The sequence below is a fragment of the Chanodichthys erythropterus genome, chromosome 6 (assembly GCF_024489055.1).
Source record: "Chanodichthys erythropterus isolate Z2021 chromosome 6, ASM2448905v1, whole genome shotgun sequence".
NCBI classification, from domain to species: domain Eukaryota; kingdom Metazoa; phylum Chordata; class Actinopteri; order Cypriniformes; family Xenocyprididae; genus Chanodichthys; species Chanodichthys erythropterus.
The window spans coordinates 1,082,501-1,100,000 of NC_090226.1; the positions used below are offsets into that span (position 1 = coordinate 1,082,501).

Below are 17,500 nucleotides of genomic sequence, written 5' to 3' on the forward strand. Positions count from 1 at the left end.
TAGAACGATAGATAGAACGATAGATAGATAGATAGATAGATAGATAGATAGATAGATAGATAGATAGATAGATAGATAGATAGATGGAGCGATAGAACGATAGATAGATAGATAGATAGATAGATAGATGGAGCGATAGAACGATAGATAGATAGAAAGATAGATAGATGGAGCGATAGAACGATAGAATGATAGATAAATAGACAGAATGACAGAGAGATAGAATGATAGATAGATTGGTAGAACGATAGAGCAACAGATAGAACGATAGAGCAACAGATAGAACGATAGATAGATAGATAGATAGATAGATAGATAGATAGATAGATGAGCGATAGAACGATAGATAGATAGATAGATAGATAGATAGATAGATAGATAGATAGATAGATATAGATAGATAGATAGATGGAGCGATAGAACGATAGATAGATAGATAGATAGATAGATAGATAGATAGATAGATAGATAGATAGATGGAGCGATAGAACGATAGATAGATAGATAGATAGATAGAACGATAGAACGATAGAACGATAGATATATAGATAGATAGATAGATAGATAGATAGATAGATAGATAGATAGATAGATATAGATAGATAGATAGATGGAGCGATAGATAGATAGATAGATAGATAGATAGATAGATAGATAGATAGATAGATAGATAGATAGATAGATAGATAGATGAGCGATAGAACGATAGATAGATAGATAGATAGATAGATAGATAGATAGATAGATAGATAGATAGATAGATGAGCGATAGAACGATAGATAGATAGATAGATAGATAGATAGATAGATAGATAGATAGAACGATAGATAGATAGATATAGATAGATAGATAGATGGAGCGATAGAACGATAGATAGATAGATAGATAGATAGATGGAGCGATAGAACGATAGATAGATAGATAGATAGAACGATAGAACGATAGAACGATAGATAGATAGATAGATAGATAGATAGATAGATAGATAGATATAGATAGATAGATAGATGGAGCGATAGAACGATAGATAGATAGATAGATAGATAGATAGATAGATAGATAGATAGATAGATAGAACGATAGATAGATAGATAGATAGATAGAACGATAGATAGATAGATAGATAGATAGATAGATAGATAGATAGATAGATAGATAGATATAGATAGATAGATAGATGGAGCGATAGAACGATAGATAGATAGATAGATAGATAGATAGATAGATAGATAGATAGATAGATAGATAGATAGATAGATAGATAGATAGATAGATAGATAGATAGATAGATAGATAGATGAGCGATAGAACGATAGATAGATAGATAGATAGATAGATAGATAGATAGATAGATAGATAGATAGATAGATAGATAGATAGATGGAGCGATAGAACGATAGATAGATAGATAGATAGATAGATAGATAGATGGAGCGATAGAACGATAGATAGATAGAACGATAGATAGATGGAGCGATAGAACGATAGAATGATAGATAAATAGACAGAATGACAGAGAGATAGAATGATAGATAGATTGGTAGAACGATAGAGCAACAGATAGAACGATAGATAGATAGATAGATAGATAGATAGATAGATAGATAGATAGATAGATAGATGAGCGATAGAACGATAGATAGATAGATAGATAGATAGATAGATAGATAGATAGATAGATATAGATAGATAGATAGATGGAGCGATAGAACGATAGATAGATAGATAGATAGATAGATAGATAGATAGATAGATAGATAGATAGATGGAGCGATAGAACGATAGATAGATAGATAGATAGATAGAACGATAGAACGATAGAACGATAGATATATAGATAGATAGATAGATAGATAGATAGATAGATAGATAGATAGATAGATATAGATAGATAGATAGATGGAGCGATAGATAGATAGATAGATAGATAGATAGATAGATAGATAGATAGATAGAACGATAGATAGATAGATAGATAGATAGATAGATAGATAGATAGATAGATAGATAGATGGAGCGATAGAACGATAGATAGATAGATAGATAGATAGATAGATAGATAGATAGATAGATAGATATAGATAGATAGATAGATAGATAGATGGAGCGATAGAACGATAGATAGATAGAACGATAGATAGATGGAGCGATAGAACAATAGAATGATAGATAAATAGACAGAATGACAGAGAGATAGAATGATAGATAGATTGGTAGAACGATAGAACGATAGAACGATAGATAGATAGATAGATAGATAGATAGATAGATAGATAGATAGATAGATAGATGAGCGATAGAACGATAGATAGATAGATAGATAGATAGATAGATAGAACAATATGACGATAGATAGATAGATAGATAGATAGATAGATAGATAGATAGATAGATAGATAGATAGATAGATAGATAGATAGATAGATAGAATGATAGATAGATAGATAGATAGATAGATAGATAGATAGATAGATAGAATGATAGATAGATAGATAGATAGATAGATAGATAGATAGATAGATAGATAGATAGATAGAACAACAAAACGATAGATAGATAGATAGATAGATAGATAGATAGATAGATAGATAGATAGATAGATAGATAGAACAACAAAACGATAGATAGATAGATAGATAGATAGATAGATAGATAGATAGATAGATAGATAGATAGATAGATAGATAGATAGATAGATAGATAGATAGATAGAATGTGGATGAAGATGGATGGATGTTTTACTAATGTTGGAAATACACTTAATTTCCCAGAATGCATCGGCTGAGTAACATTTCTTTGAATTGTAATTTGAAACTAGAAGCTAAAGTTCGTAAACAAACTCTGATGTTGGCTTGAGAAACCTGAATGACCTGAACAAACAAACAAACAAACAAACAAACAAACACACACACACACACATCTGTGTCTAATTCTCCTGTCAGTTAATACTCAGTTCAGCTCAGAGAGAGAGAGAGAGAGAGAGAGAGAGAGAGAGAGAGAGAGAGAGAGAGAGAGAGAGAGAGAGAGAGAGAGAGAGAGCGCCTCTGTAGGCCTGTAAAGCCGTCCTGTGAGAGACTCATTTAGAATGAACGAGAGAAGAAAGGAAGAGAAAGAAAGAAAATTCCCTTCTCAGGAAGATTAGTGGACGTTCTTTTGCAGTCGGAGGTGGACGCGGAGCCGCTTCGGACACATTTTTCTCTGCCAGCGCACTGACCCCTGGGGTCTCCGGCGAGCCGCGAGGAGTTACCGTGAGGCCCGCCGCCCGCCGGCGTCCATTATTCACTGTCGCCGCAGCCACTTCATCCAGTTGATAAAGGAAACTGTCCTTATCGGTAACCGGCCTCTCTTAAAAAACTATTTACACGACTCGGCCCGCAACATCCAGCCAGCCCTCGCTCTCCGCTGCTCCTGAGTAACGCAGCTGCTCTTCAACGTAAGATGCGATGGAGAGCGTGATTTCAGATAAGGCGTGTTTTTAAACGGTTGTATTAATCAAAAAGATGTCATTTTAAGAAGATGAACCATTTTCACTCAATTACGAAGAGTTGCACTTTGAATTAAACATGAAATTTCGAAGCAGAAATTTACAATTTCTTTACCTCTTCCTTATCTCAATCACACGCTCAAGTCGCCATAAATCAATCGAGTGATGTTTGCATGCACAGAAATACACGTTTAAGCATACGGTATTTGCGTTTGACCCCGTATTGTTTGTGTGTGTGGCGCGGCTGGAAAGATGTTAAGCATTCTGCCTGCCGGTTCCCTCAGGACTGACCCGACTCAGCAGAAAACACGGCCGCGGCGCTTAGCGTGGCCATCAATCACATCGCAACGCGACAAACTCACTTTCACCATGATGTATGTCGTGAGTCACCGATTCCAGTTAATCAAGTCATTACCCACAGGCCTCTGAGCCAACCTCAGCTGCTCCGCTCTACAACCAGAGCTCCACTAGAAACACATTGATTTTCTATATATAGCATAATATTTTGCACCAAACTTTGCAATCTCACGTTTGCAAAAAGAATAATTGCGCTATTAAATAAATGAATAATGCCACAGAGAAATCTGCAATTCAGATGAATATAAAACACTAGAAAAGCTGCTCCTTATTGCCATTTTTCAAGATGCATGCATGCATACTTCATTTGAATGCATTAACAAAAGGCAACATGCTGCGCTATGCAAAGCGCATTCGGACTCCAGCGTTTGCCAAGGTCGTCATGCACGTGTTTTAATGCCGTAACACTTATAAGAATAAGTGCAATATTATATATATATATATATATATATGGGCCATTCTACAGAATTAGTGCAAAGTCAGAGTTACATTTGGAAAAAAAAATATTTTGTTTGTATGCAAATTGTATAATACACAAGGTACACATTTCCAGTAATTGTGCAGTTAAAGGGTTAGTTCAACCAAAAATGAAAATTCTGTCATTTTGAGATATTTTTGATGAAATCCGATGGCTCAGTGAGGCGTGAGCAATGACATTTCCTCTCTCAAGATCCATTAATGTACTAAAAACATATTTAAATCAGTTCATGTGAGTACAGTGGTTGAATATTAATATTATAAAGTGACGAGAATATTTTTGGTGCGCCAAAAAAACAAAATAACGACTTATATAGTGATGGCTGATTTCAAAACACTGCTTCAGGAAGCTTCGGAGCGTTATGAATCTTTTGTGTCGAATGTGTCGTGATTTCAGCAGTTTGAAACGCGATCTGAATCATGATTCGACACAAAAGATTCATAATGCTCCGAATCTTCCTGAAGCAGTGTTTTGAAATCGGCCATCACTAAATAAGTCGTTATTTTGTTTTTTTGGCGCACCAAAAATATTCTCGTCACTTTATAATATTAATATTGAACCACTGTACTCACATGAACTGATTTAAATATGTTTTTAGTACATTAATGGATCTGGAGAGAGGAAATGTCATTGCTGGCTATGGACTGAGCCATTGGATTTCATCAAAAATATCTCAAAATGACAGAATTTTCATTTTTGGGTGAACTAACCCTTTTGGAATATTTTTCGTCTCCTCAAATTTGTCTTTACCGAAACACAATAATAAATAATTTAATCAGAAGAGTCACATTGACCTATTGAGATTTTCTTTACATCTGCATTGTAAATATATTTTTTGTTATTTTTTAAAACAGTTTTCACAGGTAAATCAATAACAATTACAATTTTAACCATATTTCAAGTGTAATTTATGAAATTTGTTATATTTTGTAAAAGTCATAAAGTTTATCAACTGATTTCAAAGTGAAGGATTCATCAGTTTGAATAAACATTGAATCAAACACTATAATAACATCTGAGTTGATCATTCAATATACTTTATTTTTGACAAATCATCTCATGTTTCGGTCGTGATGCACAGTTTCGGTCGTGACAGTAATGTGTTGGTAGTGACCACATCACATGACACAATTTAACTCGCATACTAAAACACTAATGATTTGCATAACTGCACTAAAATTGTTTATTTCTCCCAAATACATGATTATATGTTCCCTTTTGTCACTACCGAAACAATCACGACTGAAACGTGGTGAAGTTTCAGTTTTAGATACTTTTACCTCAATAGGATTCAACAGATAATAGAAGGATCTTAGCAAACATCTAAAACTTGAATGCTTTAAATGTGTTATTTGGTTGTGGGACAGCAGTTTGCACCAGTTCTGTAGAATGGTCCTATACACACACACACACACACACACATTTACATATACATATTTCAATGCATCTGTTAACTTTAGTTAATGCACTGTGAACAAACCCTAACAATGCATACATTGCTTATTGTTATCAAATGCATGAACTAATGGGACCTCATGGTAAAGCTTTCCCTCAAATCCTGACCGCATTTGTAACTCCCACACAACAACGGTCCAATAAAACGCAGCGCAGAGGCGCGAGGACACCTGGTCGCATTTTAATTGAATACATGCATTGTTTTCCCTTTTAAATCAGGTGACTCGCGCTGGGGTTCATAATACGCGGTCACATTTCCATAGAGGTCTGTGAGAGCGGGCCCCGGGCCCCTAACATAAAACAAATGACCGGCGCTCATGATAAATGGTTCTATTAGCAATCCAGATTGTTAAACTCAGATATAACGGAGCCGAGGGGAGCGGCGGCCCATTTATTTTCCCCTCCTCACACAAATAGCTTGTTTTTTATGTGTAAATAACATATTAAAAGTCTGCATTAGCCATGTTCTCTGATAGAGAGGAAACTGTTGGGGATAAATAACGGCGGACAGGGGAATAAAACAGAGAGTGGTTTAATAGCCGCGTCTTCGCGGTGGGCATGACTTAGGTGACAACAGCACCGCAGCCCGCTGTAAACTCCACATTGACCGTAAAGCCGCCGAACGGGCCCGTATATTAAACGTGGCCGACACCAGGCTCGAGGGAATGTGATCCCGGGTTCAAGGACCTGCATATTCACTTATCAGAGTCTGCGGGCCGGGATAATAAACCGGATTAAAGCGATAAGTAATTGCTCTGTCGCGGAGCGCTAGCAAACAGCTGAGGCTCTTTCCTGAACGAGAGCGACTGTACGCCCATTAAACTGGTCTGTGTTTATTTAAAGTTCGGAGAGTAATTCTGATCCAAATAAAGACACATGCAAACCCTGGTTTATGGCGGTTTGGTCCGGATCTACCGATCAAAACACTTCTGGTCTTTCTGGTGAATCTGGCCCTTTAAATGTGGTTTTGAAGCATTTGCAGTGTTTGTCTGCTTAAGAAACGTACGTTTTAAGCTCAAATCAGAGCTACCTGTTAGCCGCGCTCAATATTCATTCGACACCAGAAACAAACATTTCCATCACAAATGTCCCAATTTCATGCCATTCTTTGATTCACAATTAATGACCACTTTAAATAATGGCAGGCCACCAAAGTCTTTCATTAATCAGCAACTAAAATCACCATTTCAAAAGTGGCGCTCGACCAACATCTTAGCGTCGCCGTCCGTCCTTTAACTAATTCATAACACTTATACTCTGGAGGTAAGAACAAGCTCTTTCGGCCTCATTACAGACAACTTTTATCACTGTTTTAAACACACTCGCTCTCTTCGGCTCTCATGCTCTTTCCTCTCTGGACAGACCCCAGAGCAGACACTGAGCTTGTGAAAGTTTGAGAGAGGAAACGTCCAGAACAGATCTGAGAACAATACCAGCTTTCAGTACCGTGGTATATAATCAAAGTAACAAAAGAGTTGGTTCTCGTAAACAGTGAAGAGATTAAATGGACTTAAAGACCAATTACATGTCTTGACAGTAAAGAAAAAGTCGAGGCTAGTGTTCTTTTTTGGTATTATAGTATTCATTAATATTCTGAATTAACTAAATTCTGAATTAAGTTCTCAAAAGTCTCAATTTGTGCTCGAGACTAAAATAAAAATCACATTTTTGACTTGTATTTTAGGTTAACCAGGTTATCAAATAATAATAAATAATATTAATATATGTAAAAACACATACAAAATAATAAAATATAAAAATCTAATAAATATGAAAATGTAAAAAGTAAAATAAAATATAAGAAATAAAATACAAAATGAAAATCTAAAAAAATTAAATAAAATCTAAAAATGTAAAATAAAACAAATATATAACAAAATTAAATAAAATAACATTTAAAAATATATAAAAAATAATATATATGTTAAAAAACATGCAAATAAAATAAAATAAAAAATATTGACTTGTATTTTACGTTAACCAGGTTATAAAATAATAATAAATATTAATATATATAAAAACACATACAAAATAATAAAATATAAAAATCTAATAAATATGAAAATGTAAAAAGTAAAATAAAATACAAGAAATAAAATAAAAAATTAAAATCTAAAAAAAAATTAAATAAAATCTAAAAATGTAAAATAAAACAAATATATAAAAAAATTAATAAAATAACATTTAAAAATATATAAAAAATAATATATATGTTAAAAACACATGCAAATAAAATAAAATAAAAAATATTGACTTGTATTTTACGTTAACCAGGTTATAAAATAATAATAAATATTAATATATATAAAAACACATACAAAATAATAAAATATAAAAATCTAATAAATATGAAAATGTAAAAAAATCAAATAAAATATGAAAATATATAAAAAATAAAATATAAAACAATAAAACAAAATGAAAATCTAATAAAAACAAATATATATATACTAAAAACACATGCAAATAAAATAAAAAAAATAAAATAAATGAACAAATAACAAATAAAGATCATATTTTAGGTTAAGCAGGTTATCAAATAATAAGAAATAATATTATTATAGTATTAGATATGGGTCACTTTTTTTTAAAGAAGATGTAAGCTGGTCGTCAACAAATCAGAATCAAAGAGCAATAAAATTCCCATCTGACACCATCAACAAAACTTCTTAGTTCAATCAAACAAAGTTGAAGATGATCTCAAATTCTACTTTCACTTCAATCTCCGCCATTAAAGTTAAAAACGAATCCTATTAATCATGTACCAGTGAAAATCACACTCTATAAATTATGCCATTCAACTGACTTGATGCCACTGTGTGGCCTATTTTCCCCTTCCTTTCTTCAACAAATCATGGATTTTCTTTCTTTACAATGGCAGGCCACCAAATTCCTTCATCAATCTGTGAAAAAACCCACACAAAAATCACAAGAGGTATTTCCATTTCAAAGGTGGCAGCTTTGCCGCTCTCTGAAGGAGCGTGTCGTCCGCGGCTGCCATTTTAACTAATTCATAACACTTATACTCTGGAGGTAAGAACAAGGTCTTTCGGCCTCATTATTCACCGCTTTTATCGGTCTCCTAAAGACATGTTTTAAACATGCTCGCTCTTTTTCTATCTGTCCATCCGTGTGTGTGTGTGTGTGTGTGTAACTTCTGATTAATCTCAGAGCAAACAGAGCGCTAAAAAGCCCTGTAGAATAGATGCTCCGTTCGTCCAATCAGCCGTGAGTACGTGTCAGGACGCCTGCAGCGCTCCTGATCGCGCGTGTAAGACTCGTGTACGCGCCGGTCACTTGGTATTAATGAAGGCCGCTGGTGGAACGTGATATTAGGATTCATATCAGGCCTGATGGAGCCTCACCTTTGACTCTTGGGGGGCTTTTGGCCCGGCTTATCAGGGACGACCGGCACCGCGAGCGCCGCATTTTATCTTTGAAATGTATATTTCATGGGCATATTCTTTTCCTCAGTCTTTAAGCTCTCGGCTGGTGTGATAAATAACCTGAGAAAGACTCAAAACTTCACGTGTCTCGCATTAAACCTCATGCAAAAGCAAGAAATGATGTGAATTAACTCTCTTAAATCTCATTTGTGTCACGTCATGTGACATGCACAAACAACTGGTGCAAAATCTGAATATGTGCATGTATGAATGAGATTTGAGAGCTAATAACTATCCCGTTCAGATGACCTGGAAGGTAGCAGGAAGTGAAATCGAGCTGGGAAGGACCGGACAGGTTCGTACCTCTGGCCAGGGATGATGGGGAAGGTTTTTTGGGCAGCTCGCTGAAGCCGTTTCCATCCAGAGCGGACGTCTTACAGTCCTTCTTCTCTGCGGCGCTGGGCACACTGGCCTCCATTCTGAACAATTCTGTGAGAGACAGAGCAAATATTCATGAAGACGTATTAATATGGCAAAGCAAACGAATGAAAATCAAAATAAAATATGAAAATATAATAAAACATTTATACAATATGAAAATCAAATAATAAAAAAAGACAATCTAAAAAATACAATAAAAATGAATCTAAAAATTAAATAAAATATACACATCTAAACATATATATATATATATATATATATATATATATATATATATATATATATATATATATATATATATATATATATATATATATAAAATACATTTATAAATATGTAAAAAATAAAATATCAAATAATAAGAAATAATATTAATATATATTTTTAAAAACACAAAATAATAAAATATAAAAATCTAAAAAATGACAAAATATGAAAAATAAAATAAATGTATCTAAAAAATGAAATACAATGTACACATCTAAACAAATAAAACAAATATAAATTAAATAACATTTAGCAATATGTAAAAAATAAAAAGATCAAATAATAAGAAATAATATTAATATATATTTATAAAAATACAAAATAATAAAATATAAAAATCTAATAAAATATAAAACATGGAATAAAATATAAAACAATTAAAAATGAAATAAAATATACACATCTAAACAAATATAAATTAAATAAAATAACATTTAACAATATGTAAAAACTAAAATATCAAATATTAAGAAATAATATTAATATATATTTATAAAAACACAAAATAGTCTAATATAAAAATCTGATTAAAATCTATAAAAATCGAATAAATATCTAATAAAATATAAAACATGGAATAAAAAAATAAATACAAAATGAAAATCTAAAAAAAATTATAATAAATAAATATAAAAACACAAATATATAAAATTGAAATAAAATAACAAATACTTAAAAAATAAAAAATAATAAAAAATAATATATATATTATATATATATATATATATATATATATATATATATATATATATATATATATATATATATAACATGTGCAAATGAAATGAAATCAAATAAAAAATAAATAAATAAAATACATTCTTGACTTATATTTTAGGTTAACCAGATGAACTATTGAGGCACAGCAGAACCAAGGCTGTGTTTAAGTCCCATTTTTATGCCCTTCCCTCGCTAACTTCCTCCGTCTCATTCACTCGGATGTGCGTCATTGCATACGCTACACAAGCGCCCACTACTGGCCGAACACTTGCGATGCGTTTAAATGGACTGATCACTTGGAATCCGCTAATGGAACTGATTTATTATTTACAGAATTCTTTCCTTATGAATTTGATTTACGCACCATTCTATAGGCCTGTATGTACACTTAAGCTGTTGACAAAAAGTCAACTTAAGGTAGCTAGAAGTATTAAATATGGTCAAAATGACAACTAATAAATAAATCTGCGTCCAACTGACCAAACGTTCATGAAAAGCCTGATTATAAGGAGGAATCTGTTGCTTTATTGAAATGGCCTGAGTGAGCAGAAGCAGATTTGTTTAGTCACTCAACCGTCTCTTTTCTCTCTTTTTTTAAGTCAAGGTAAGCCGATTAAAGGAGGAACACACTTGTGAGCCTGGATGACATCTGTTTCCGCTTTCCTTCGCCAACAGAGATGCCCCCTATACGGCCACTGGCACCATCCATCACCGTTCAGAGAAACTCAAACACAAGAAATCCTAATGCGTGTTCCCGCTCTTATGCAGTGCATGCATTGACTTAAAAACATCTTCCAGCTGACGTCATCATCATTCCCTCATATTTTTCAAGGCTGCAAATTTTACAGGCCCACATATCAGGGCGTATCGCAGCCAAAACCAGTCAGGATGACAAAAACGCTCCATAAATCCCATAAGCTGTTATTGTGACCCTACATTCACCTTTACATTTGTCCTGCATTGAAATAACAGCATCAGTCTTTTCAATCGGCCCTGCTGGAGAATCAAAATATTCCAAATGTTGGCAGTCAATTTTAAAATGACGGTATGGCCAAAATCTTACATCACATTATGAGTCATTTTATATTCTATTCATCATATTAGAATGATTTCTGAAGGATCATGTGACACTGAAGACTGGAGTAATGATGCTGAAAATTCAGCTTTGATCACAGAAATAAATTATATTTTACCATATATTCACATAGAAAACAATTGTTTTAAATTGTAATAATATTTCAAAATTTTTACTGTATTTTTGATCAAATAAATGCAGCCTTGGTGAGCAGAAGAAACTCTTTCAAAACATTAAAAATCGTACCAATTCTAAACGTATTATTTTTTGTACATTTTTTAAACTATATATAAATAAATATATTATAAATAACAATTAAATATTTAAACATACAGTGTTCAAAAGTTTGGGGACAGTATATAAATGTTTTAAATATTACAAGGATGCATTAAACTGATTAAAGGTGACAGAAAAGACTTTTAATTTGTTACAGAAAATTTAAATTTCAAACAAATGCTTTTTTTTTTCTTTTTTTTTTACGTTATATTCATCAAAGAATCATGAAAAATTAAATGCATCACGGTTTCCACAAAAATATGACTGTTTTCAACATTGATAATAATCATAAATGTTTCTTGAGCATCAAATCATCATATCAGAATGATTTCTGAAGGATCATGTGACACTGAAGGCTGGAGTAATGATGCTGAAAATTCAGATTTGATCACTGGAATAAATTATATTTTTCAATATATTCACATAACAAACTGTTATTTTACATTGTAATAATATTTCACAATTTTTACTGTATTTTTGACCAGTATGCAAACATTTCTACAATTATTTACATCTATAAACCATCATATCACTCAGCATGAGTGTGAAGATGTATCAATATGGCAAAGCAAAAAAATAAAATAAAAATAAATAAATAAATATAATATATAAAAAAAATGAAATATAAAGATGAAAATATAAAATTAAATATAAAAAAATTAAAACAAAAATAAAATAAAAAGTTACAAACAAAATAAATTATAAAAAATAAAATAAAATTAAAAATTAAAAAATATTATATTATGCCGTTTTCTTTCAGTTCTTCACACTCGAGGTTTCCAAACACAAGTCGTGTGTTTGTCCTTGCAGTCCGAGTGAAATAAGTGAAAGACAAACACCTTTCTGAACGTGAAGAGCATTGGAGATGTCAGGGTGGGACGGCGCGGGTCAAAGAGCGTTCCCGGCCCGGCTCTCAGACGCCCCTGCGGAGTTGGGAGCCGCGTGTTCACGGCAGGACCAGTATGACGGGATAATACGGGTGTCAAAGACCAAACAGACAGATGGTCACGAAAGCAAACGCAAACAACAGGCACTCTCGCTGTTCCTGACGGAGTTTTTAATCAGCTTCAGTCACGAGACCGACGAGCGCTTCACTCGCCCCTCGCATCGCTCTGACCCCGTCCTCCAGGAAACACAAAATGAAAAGTTACGACGAAAGTGGACAGTGATTTTTAGAGAAGAGAGGTTTGAGAGCTGCTATCAGTGCATAACAACTTCAATTTCAGTCTGTTCACTTCAGAATAATAGTGCTTAAGGACTAATTTTAGGATCATAAATATGATATACTTATTTAATAATTTTTTTCATACCATGCAAAAGGAGCTGCTCTTTTCCGTCACAATGAAAGTGGCTTTCTGATCTATTCTGATTAGTGATTTATTAAGCTTTTTTACGCAACATTTTCTGTTTTTATGGAAAGAGAAATCTTACAGAAAAATCCACTTTATTATGAGAGTGAAATTATATTCAAATAATAATAATAATATATTTATTATATAATAATTATTACTACAAATTATATTTAATATTTTAATATAATTAAATATAATCAATTATTTATATTATATTTTAATAATTAAATACTATTTAATAGTATTTTTAATAATATTTATATATATACATATATATATATATATATATATATATATTTTTTTTTTTTTTTTTTTTTTTTTTTTTTTATTTTATTATTTTATTTTATTTTATAATTATTTATATTATTATTATTATTATTATTTTTAAAGATCATGCATGACGGGGCCTATTTTCACTTTACTTATGGAAATTATTACTACAAATTATATTTAATATTTTAATAAATTTAAATTAATTTAAAATATTAAATATAATCAATTATTCATATTATATGTTAATAATTAAATAATATTTAATAGTATTTTTAATCATATTTGATTACAAATACTATTAAATATATATATTTTTAAATTTACTATTAAAAATGTTATTATATATATATATATATATATATTTTATAGTATACATTATTTTTTACAAAAATGTACTACTATTAAATATATATATTTTTAAATTTACTATTAAAAAATTTTATTTTATATATATATATATTTTTTATAGTATACATTATTTTTTACAAAAATGTAATACTAAAAAATGTAATAGTATTAAAAAAAATTTATATATATATATATATATATATATATATATATATATATATATATATATATATATATATATATATATATATATATATATCTTTTTTTTTATTATTATTATTATTATTATTATTAATTTTTTTTTTTAAGGATCATGCATGACGGGGACTATTTTCACTATACTTATGGAAATTATTACTACAAATTATATTTAATATTTTAATAAATTTAAATAAATTAAAAATATTAAATATAATCAATTATTCATATTATATATTAATAATTAAAATAATATTTAATAGTATTTTTAATCACATTTGATTAAAAATACTATTAAATATAATTTTTTTTATTTACTATTACAATTTTTTAATTATATATATATTTTTTTTATAGTATATATTTTTTTTTTTTTACAAAAATTTGCTATTAAAAAAAAATTAATACTATTAAAAAATAATATATATATATATATATATGGGTTAGTGTTATATATACATACACTTTAGGATTAAACTGCATGACTGGGCCTATTTTCACTTTACATGTGGAAATGAAGTATGGCGAACCATTCTTGGAAAATACATTAAATTGTACCAGTGAATACATAAGTAATGTAGAATTTCAAATTGGCTGCACATTTTGAAATACACATGCGACAAATGAAAACTGGAAAATGATCCAGAACAGGCAAACCCTGCCAAATCTCATTTCACTGAATCAGTTCAGCTCAAGCGTTTCTGTTCGATTTCACAACACATAACAGCAGCTAATATATGACAGGTCATGAAAGCTGTCACTTTTCACTCTCGAAATAAATTCAGACTTTTTGTTTGAAAATTAATATTTAATTTTGTGTAAATGAGCATAAAACAGACCCATCCATAAACTCCAGCGTCTGCTCTTCAGCTCAGTCCGGTCGGAGCCGCAGCTTTTAAATGACTGGATTCTGCGGCTCCTGAAAGCGCCTGACGGACGGCCGTGTGTGCTCTTTACGAGCTGATGGCTGATGGCTCTCTTTGAAGGCCTCTAACAGGTGTGAGGGGCTTTTCTCCGAGAATCCTGGGCAAAGACATTGTGCCATTCAAGACCAGAGACCCCGCGGCATCCCAGAGCTCATTACGACGGATCAGTCGGGAAAAAGATCTCCGGCTTTACAAGCCCACCTCGTTAATTACGGCCACCGGTCGTTCACACGGCTGCGGTCTGACCTGAGATCAGCGCTCTCAATGGCCCGGTGTCTGTCTCTCACTAGACGTGCGGTTAAAAGCTTTTATTTAGTCGATGACGGTAAGTGAGAACGTCGCTGATCTAAGGATTATCGCTTTAAACGTTGGTGGGAATTTACCAGAAACAAAAGTGATTTCACTGTTCATTCACTTCAGCTGAAGTCTACCAGAGCCTGCAATCGACTCACAACTCTGACTCTATGATTCAAACAATCATGGATGGATGGATGGATGATAGATGGATGAAATGTTAGATGATGGATGGAATGATAGAATGATGGATGGATGATAGATGGATGGATGATATAATGATAAATGGATAGATGGATGGATGGATGGATGGATGATAGAACGATAAATGGATGGATGATAGAAAGATAAATGGATGGATGGATGATAGATGGATGAAATGTTAGATGATGGATGGAATGATAGAATGATGGATGGATGATATAATGATAAATGGATAGATGGATGGATGGATGGATGGATGATAGAACGATAAATGGATGGATGATAGAAAGATAAATGGATGGATGGATGATAGATGGATGAAATGTTAGATGATGGATGGAATGATAGAATGATGGATGGATGATATAATGATAAATGGATAGATGGATGGATGGATGGATGGATGATAGAACGATAAATGGATGGATGATAGAAAGATAAATGGATGGATGGATGATAGATGGATGAAATGTTAGATGATGGATGGAATGATAGAATGATGGATGGATGATATAATGATAAATGGATAGATGGATGGATGGATGGATGGATGATAGAACGATAAATGGATGGATGATAGAAAGATAAATGGATGGATGGATGATAGATGGATGAAATGTTAGATGATGGATGGAATGATAGAATGATGGATGGATGATATAATGATAAATGGATAGATGGATGGATGGATGGATGGATGATAGAACGATAAATGGATGGATGGATGGATGGATGATAGAAAGATAAATGGATGGATGGATGATAGATGGATGAAATGTTAGATGATGGATGGAATGATAGAATGATGGATGGATGATAGATGGATGGATGGATGATAGAAAGATAAATGGATTGATGGTTGATAGAACGATAGAATGAATAATTATATCATTCATATTAAATCTTAATAAAAAATAAAGTAATGATTTCCATTATATTAATATTAAATATAATTAATATAAAATAATTATATAATGTAATTATATTTGATATTTAAATGCTGGAAATTCTTTATACATGTAAAGAAATGATATATATATATTATATAACCTGTTTCTCTCTGCACGAAACATTTCAGAGCAAATAAATGAAGACTGAGATCTTGCTGATCCTCATCAGTCACTTCACTCAGCTCTCCATCATCCTCCTGCTGTTCAAATACAATGAGCCTTTAAGAAATGTTAATGAGCTATTCTAACGCCAACAATCATCATTTACATCTCTAACAAGCTCCTGGATCTCACCGAGCAAATAATCCTTATCTCCGTCCCTGAGCCTTCCGAGTCTTCAGGAACACAAACAGCCCATCAGAGCCACAATAGAGGCTTTAGGCAGAGATAATTGAGCAGAGCAACAACAACTGAACTTTACATTCCCCTCAAGACCTCATTGTTCTCAGATCAATGGCGTGTTGGTTTTAACAGCTCATTCCAGCTCTGGAGCTTCAGCGAAACCACACCAACAAACATCTTCTTCAGCGCTTATTTAAAAAGAGCTCAATGTGTCAAACGTGCTTCAGATGAGGTCACGTGACCATCGTTCTCTCGTTCACAGGTGGGCAGCTGTTCTGGTGAGGGAACGTGTGTCGCGGGTCATTTCCTGTGTGAAAATGGACCATAAATCAGGAGGAAATTCAGCTGTTTGTTATCAAAACTGCCTCAGGATCGCACGTTTTATGCTGGTGTCGCGTCTGAATTGACTTTCCACATGCTGAAATAAATGCGCACAAAACATCATCTTCATAACAAAATACTGCAATAAACACTCTAATGTACTGACAAGAGCATCAAGGATTATTTCAATGAAAAACCATCAATCAAAAACTACATTTAACAATCTTTTACTGTAAAATTACATGAAATGTCCCATTTGATTTTTCACTGTACATAGGAAGGGAACTTACCGTTAACCAATTATCACAGTTTTACAATCTTTTACCGTTAAAATAAGTATTATGATGTTTTT

The 17,500-nt window shown here is 32.1% G+C and overlaps 1 protein-coding gene across 1 annotated transcript in view; it reads right to left on the minus strand.

Annotated features, from left to right (window-relative positions):
• The window catches only part of gli2b (GLI family zinc finger 2b), a 100,181-nt gene that overhangs the window by 73,095 nt on the left and 9,586 nt on the right, over positions 1–17,500 (minus strand). The window contains exon 2 of the mRNA XM_067387038.1: positions 9,525–9,650. Coding sequence (XP_067243139.1) covers positions 9,525–9,639 — 115 coding nt within the window. The 5' untranslated portion in view covers positions 9,640–9,650. The remainder of the gene's footprint in view (positions 1–9,524; positions 9,651–17,500) is intronic.